Source organism: Lactuca serriola, chromosome 4 (genome assembly GCF_051521515.1).
Source record: "Lactuca serriola cultivar US96UC23 chromosome 4, Lser_US96UC23_V15, whole genome shotgun sequence".
Classification (NCBI taxonomy): Eukaryota; Viridiplantae; Streptophyta; class Magnoliopsida; order Asterales; family Asteraceae; genus Lactuca; species Lactuca serriola.
Genome location: NC_136411.1, coordinates 130,664,722 through 130,671,792, shown reverse-complemented (window position 1 = coordinate 130,671,792; position 7,071 = coordinate 130,664,722). Strand labels below are relative to the sequence as shown.

At 34.7% G+C, this 7,071-nt stretch overlaps 1 protein-coding gene across 1 annotated transcript; it reads left to right on the top strand.

Moving 5' to 3' along the window:
- Nucleotides 1–969: 969 nt before the first annotated feature.
- Nucleotides 970–3,119, top strand: PIMT1 (protein-l-isoaspartate methyltransferase 1). The gene is made up of 4 exons (XM_079039981.1): nucleotides 970–1,205; nucleotides 1,920–2,190; nucleotides 2,461–2,625; nucleotides 2,693–3,119. Exons 1-4 carry the CDS (start codon nucleotides 996–998, stop codon nucleotides 2,941–2,943), a joined length of 897 nt encoding a protein of 298 aa, XP_078896107.1. The 5' UTR covers nucleotides 970–995; the 3' UTR covers nucleotides 2,944–3,119.
- The last annotated feature ends 3,952 nt before the right edge of the window (nucleotides 3,120–7,071 follow it).

Genomic DNA, 7,071 nt, shown 5'->3' with positions numbered 1-7,071 from the left:
TGGTGGATATTTTTAAGCATCGACGGTGGTATAGAGGTGGAACGCAAAATCAACGAATCGAATAACAATCTTGAATCGATTAAAAACGTGGCAAGATGATAAGAATGGAATAAGAGAAGACACCACTTACTCGAACATGGAAGCGAGAAGGACGGCGATTCCTTGATACCCACCTGTGTCTAGGGTTGGAAGAAATTTCAGGGGTGAAACAACAGAAAGCATAAAAAAACAAAGAATAAAAGAGGGGGGTTTTACTTGAAAAAGGTGAATAAAAATAGAAGATAAGGATAACAAAATTATAAGGCAGTTTGTGTTTCTCCTGAGAAGAAATAGAAGTTTCAGTGTCAAAATAAGAAAGCAACGAACTTCTGTGTCGAAACATAAAAGAGAAAAAAAATTACTGTTCCCCAAGCTTTTAAGCTTTTATGTATATACTAATAAGAATTGTGTATTTGTGTTTTCCATGTACCATGAAAGAGATAATCTTCACGAGTGTCTATATTAATATATATTTATTGGTTTGAAACAACTTATATGGATATATCTAAAGCATCATCATCCTTATCGTCGACTATTTCTAATAGAATCGGAAAACGAAAGAAAGAAGATGATTATATCTTGAGCTAGTTTCATAATTAATATATAGTAAAAAAAAAATTAAACATTGATCGAGAATTCACAGGTTTAATTCGCAGTAACCATATTTTACAAATTAGACATAACGTTTCCACGTAAAGTTAATTAATATCGTAAATATTAAGCAAGTCCATTTTGTTGTCAATTCATTAGCCCATTTTTTCATTACATTAGTAGGCTGGGGCTTCTTTATGAGTTTATGTTGTTAAATTATTCTGGGTTAATTAAATGGGCTGAATAGGCCTATTGGAGTGGAAAAATCCGGTAAAGGTGGGCACGTGTCGTACAGTTAGTTCGTAACGCGTGGAGGTATCTACGGGTGCCTGAAGCTTCAGCTGAAAAGAAAAGTGAAAAAGAAAATGAAAATGTCGAGTTCAGTTGTAGCGTACAGCTTCCGCCATATCCCCCCTTTAAAGCAGCGCTCTATCCGGTACTTCTCTCATCAAAGTCCCCTCCGCCGTCGTCCGCTCTGCTCCCCGTGCTCCGTTCTCGTCGCAACCTCAACATCGTCTTGCAGTCTTCCAAATTCGGCGTCTTTCACGGGCAATTCTTTGTTTCGTAGGATGGAGGTGATCTTTTAACATATTTCCTTGATTTGGATTCGTATTCATGTTGTGTTTAATTTTTTTCTGTTATAATTTGTGGTTACGGCACCATGACTTGAAATTGCGTTCGTTCGATATTCGATTCCGATTTCTGCAGATTTGTGTTGTTTTTGGGCTTTTAGCTGCTTAAGTTGTTGCGATGATCGTCTAAACGAACACTCGACATTTCTATTGAATTTCGATGCTATGTGTGCTTCTTCACATCATTTTCCTTGATACTCTCCTTAGATGTTGCGTCTTGTTATAGGTGTAATTTGTAAATACTACCAATATTTGAGCAAACAATTTGTGGAATACATATAACGGGCTTATAAAGAAAAAAATGGATGAAATTGACTCTATGTTTTGTCAAATTGAATTTAGTACGTGAATCACTAAAAAACGGTGTTGTGATAGCTAAGTAATAGTTCATTTCTACTAACTACAAACCCTATGATTGTTTGAAACCAAATTATATCCATTTCTAATCAATCAGAATGCCGAAACCCTTAAATGTCTCACATAATTTGTTAAACTTAAAACAGTGACTTGTAAGCATATTCTGGATAAGAGGCAAAGATTTGTTTCTAGATGCTCTGTGATCTTCTTAATATTGCTGGCTGTTTTTCAGTTTAAACATGTAATGAAGTGTAACAGTGTGTTATCTTTTAGTTGAATATGGTTTTTGTATTCATACAGCGATATTGGGCTGCAAGCAGCATCAATAAGAATAAAGGAATGGTGGAGCATTTGCAGCGTTATGGAGTTATTCAGTCAAAAAAAGTGGCTGAAGTGATGGAGACTGTGGACAGGGCTTTGTTTGTACCTGATGGATCCTCAGCCTATGAAGACAGCCCTATGCAAATCGGCTTCAATGCCACCATTTCTGCACCTCACATGCATGCTACTTGCCTTCAATTGTTGGAGAAAAATCTACAGCCTGGGATGCATGCTTTAGATGTTGGTTCAGGTATATTCTCTCATCTCATCTTTTCCTTTTATGTCCATGGATTATAAACTTATGTAAACCATCAACCATGTGCTTTCAATTAATGAACTTTTTATTTAAACATGTGTTATCAATTCATAGTTACCTTTTATAAATCTGTGCACACTTTATGCAGACATGGATCATTATTACCCATTCAGTCACTTTACCTATACTGTCAAATTGTGAAACATGGTTACTCTATTCAATGACATCAACTCTATAACGATTTAAATAATGAAACTTTTCTAGGAACTGGATACTTGACCGCATGTTTTGCGCTTATGGTGGGCCCACAGGGTCATGCAATCGGTGTGGACCACATCCCCGAATTGGTTACAATGTCGATTAAAAACATCGAAAAAAGCGCCGCTGCTCCATTACTCAAAGACGGATCTCTCGCCTTACATGTCGGAGGTGTGTCATCATCCATCAGACATTTTAATTAATCTGTTTTAATTTATGAGTGTTGTAATAATGACAGATGGAAGAGAAGGGTGGGTGGAATTTGCACCTTATGATGCTATTCATGTTGGGGCAGCAGCACCAGAAATTCCACAACCACTGATCGATCAACTGAAGCCTGGGGGCAGGTTAGTCATTCCAGTTGGGAACGTTTTTCAGGAACTTAAAGTTGTTGATAAGAAGGAGGATGGTTCTGTGAGTGTGCGTAGTGAAACTTCAGTACGATATGTTCCACTCACAAGTAGGGAAGCACAGTTGCGTGGCTACTGATATCAATCATAGTATTTACGGTTTAGTAACCTCGATGGCAATTCTGTAAATTGGTTTTCACGTATGCGGCTTTAATAAAAGAAAATACAAGGGACATTTTAAATGCTTAGTTTTGTAAGAATTGGGTTATTGATGTTCGGAATACATTACACATGAATACAACTCTCTTCTCAGTATCGGGCCATCCACACTACCCATTTTATCAAATCCTACAGTTCATGAGATACCTATCACTAACATATCATTCTATCTTAATTTTTTTATTAAATTTAATTTGATATACAATAAAAATACAAAAAACATATAATTTTTTAAAATAGATTTTCATTAAACTAAAAAAGACATTACATTAATCGAATAATACAGCGACAATTTAAAATAAAATAGAAGAAAACATAAAAACAAATTAAACTAAAACAACTACTGTTAACCCTACTTTTTTTAAAACAATGTTATTCTATTTTGAAGAATTCGTCATTTTTGCTAAACTTTGATTTTTGCCAAACTTTGAGATGTGTAAAATATTTGTGGTTTGTGTTTTAATATTGATCATAGCCAAATTAATCTGATCGATATCGTTTTCGTGTATATTGTTTATAACAAAAAAGTAAATTCCATTGATCTTCTAACATTTTACTTTAATATCGTGCCACTTTGAACATATTTCATCGGGATTTCGATTTATAGAACCCTTTAAACCATAGAAAACGCTTCGAGCTTTTCTCTAAAAATCTCTAGAGGTTTGACTGTCTCTGTTTTTAGAAACCGACACTCATGCTAGTGCTAATTACTCTTCTTCCTCTTCCGACTAATTCATCATTTTGGGAGTCATGTTTTTGAAATAGCAACACAAATGTATGAATGTGAATAGAAAGAGAAAAATTGTGTGAAATATAAGTTTTGTAGTAGTATTTATAGAAGTAAAAAAAAACTGTTGAAAGAAAGGTCAAGCGGTCAAAAGAGTATTTAAAGCATGCTTGGTTGTTGTAGTTTGTGTTGGGGTGCAAAGTTATACATGGATTGACTTGAGAAGACACATTTGCATATGGGATTGAAGCCGTGTGACATGAGAGAGAGAGAGAGAGAGAGAGAGAGAGAGAGAGAGAGAGAGAGAGAGAGAGAGAGATTTGTTAGCACCTCTATATAATGGGTTGCATATCACTTTTAGAGTGTGCTTGAGAGATGTAATTCATTGTGATTAATGATTAGGATATTTATGTAGAACTAGATCTAGATTCCTTTCTGTAGTCAATACTACGATCAAATACATCTTTTTAGCACCCAAATCACCATGTTCATTGTGTTCTTATAATTCCGCATGTCAAATCAAATGCTCATAATTCACTACAATTGATATCAAAGCGGGTCTTCGAAGATCGAAGCGATTTGAAGAAACGGCTCTCGATTTGGCAACATTCAACACAATGTCAACAATTTTTGCTGAGTCTCTTGATGATCTCTCTTAATCTCTCAGAATCTTTTAAAATCGTGCTTACATTATTGATTTTTTGATCATTTGAACTCATTGGATCATTTTTTTTTTCAAAACCTAATTGTTATAATTCAATAAATTGATCAAGCTCAGTACAGTCACATTTTCTTTCAATTCTCGACTGCAACCATTCATTTGAGTCAAAATCTGGCCCAAAAACAATTCGTTGGTGTTCATTTCGAGCCCAAAACAGAATCCATTAATGTTCATTGTTCATTAATCCAATTTAAGCACACATATTCAACTTCTTACTGTTGTTCATCGGGTTTTTTTATCTGATAAAAACAATCTATAGAATCAGTTCTTTTCACCGTGTTTCAAAATTGGCATAGTTTCGTTGACTTGATCGAATCGGTATCACAATTTTTTTATTCACCACTTCAGTATCCGAGATGTGATTCTTGAATCGATTTACTCAATTTGATACTCTTTTCGATTAGATTTACATGTTTTCTATCGTATTTAGAGTTTATCGGAAGATTCTAACTCAAATTTCTTTAAATTGGAGTTCTAATTGTTGATACCGATGAATATCTGAAGAACAATAAAAAACAGGATGATTTTGGTTGTTATTCAATGATTTGATATAAAAAAATTGCTCATTAGAATTGATGAATTTCTGTTTGTCGATGAATGAAGATTAGTCAATCGAAAAGTCAAAATCAGATTTTCAAAAGTCAATTCAATGGATTGAAAGTTGAAATTGGTCGATAAGAGGACTATTCAAAATCCAATGTGTGATTGGAATCGATTTTGGAGTCGAATTATTTGGAGTGGTCGATGGGAAGATGGGAACTGGAAAATGGTTTTGGAAGTCGAATGCCGAGGGTAATATCTAATTCTAACTGGTATGATTTTGAAGCCGAGTTCGAAATCGATAGTCAATTGGCGTCAATTAGAGTCGATTGGAGTAGTTCGACTTGTGCATGTTCATTGTGTTCTTTTTATTTTCGTTTGCATCGAACGTACTTGGAGTCGGACTCGAGTTAAGTCGATTGCTGATCTTTGGAGTCGAAAGACTTTAAATTGGGGTCAAAATCGCATTTTATTGGAATCGTATATCAACTGATGGGGTTAAGGATCGAATTAGACTGAAGACTGCTTTGGTTGAGTGAAAAGCTATTTGGAAGTCGACATCGGAAGCAGATGGTGATAATTGGAGTCAAATTTGTCATTAAATTGGGGTCGAACGTGCTTTTGGTTTGACAAGTCGAATATCATATTGCATGGGGTCGAAATCACCTTTGTGTGGTATCGTGTTGGTGCAGTTCGATGTGCGCCTTATGATTTCGACTGATGAAAGCTAAGTTTGAATCGAATTCGCATCATGGAAACATACGTGGGGTCCGACTCCATTTCGACTGATATTTACATATCGAAATCGTTTTGGGTTTGATAGTCGAACTAGTATTGCTTAGGGTCGAACGCTTTGAAGTCGAACACTATTTCGACTTGTGTTCAAAGGAGTAGTTCGACCTGTGTATTGAGAATTCGACTTGTGATGCTCGTTGTTCGCATCCTGTGATCAAATTGGGGAAGAAAGAAAACTTTTTGATTCGAGTCCTTTCTATTTCACCAATTGACAGAAACTATCCTATTTCGCATTGGTGCACTTTCCAGAGAAAAATGAATATTTTTCATTTCGAATCCCTGTAGTCTCAACAATTTGACAAATTTTACGCAGTTTTGAATGTTGGGGTATAATTCTGATAAATGGGAAGATTTTTCGAATTCAGGCCCTACAATTAATAGGAATTGACACTTTATGCCATGTTTCGCACTCGAGGTAAAATTTCGTATTTAAAACAGAACCATAAGTCCTTAGAATTTATGGTTCTATATTATTACATGTCACCATGATCATTCACATCATGGTTCGACCTTATTTTTTTACACACAAACCATAAGTCCTTAGAGCTTATGGTTCGGTATTATTAAAAGTCACCATCATCATCCACATCATGGTTTGACCTTATTTTTATTACACACGAACCATAAGTCATTAGAACTTATGGTTCAATATTATCACAAGTCACCATGATCATTTACATCATGGTTCAACCTTACTTTTATTACACACTAACCATAAGTCACTAGAACTTATGGTTCCGTATTACTATAACAAGTCACCATGATCATCCACATCATGGTTCGACCTTATTTTCATTACACACGAACCATAAGTCTTTAGAACTTATGGTTTGATATTATTACAGGTCACCATGATCATCCACAACATGGTTCGACATTATTTTTATTACACATGAACCATAAGTCCTTAGAACTTATGGTTCGATATTATTACAAGTCACCATTATCATCCACATGATGGTTCGACCTTATTTTTGTTAAGAATCATAAGCCCTTATAACTTATGGTTCAGTGTTATTATAAGCTAAGTTGCATGGAAACGGATACGGCAACTAGGAAACGGATACGGAACGGAAACGGGAAACGGCAAAACTCAAAAATTCAAGATACGGATACGGCACAGATACGACAATATAAAAAATATTAAAAAACATATATATATATATATATATATATATATATATATATATATATATATATATATTAAAGAAATTCCAAAATATGTAAAGTTTAAATTCCCAAAATACTAAATATTTCAAAAGTAA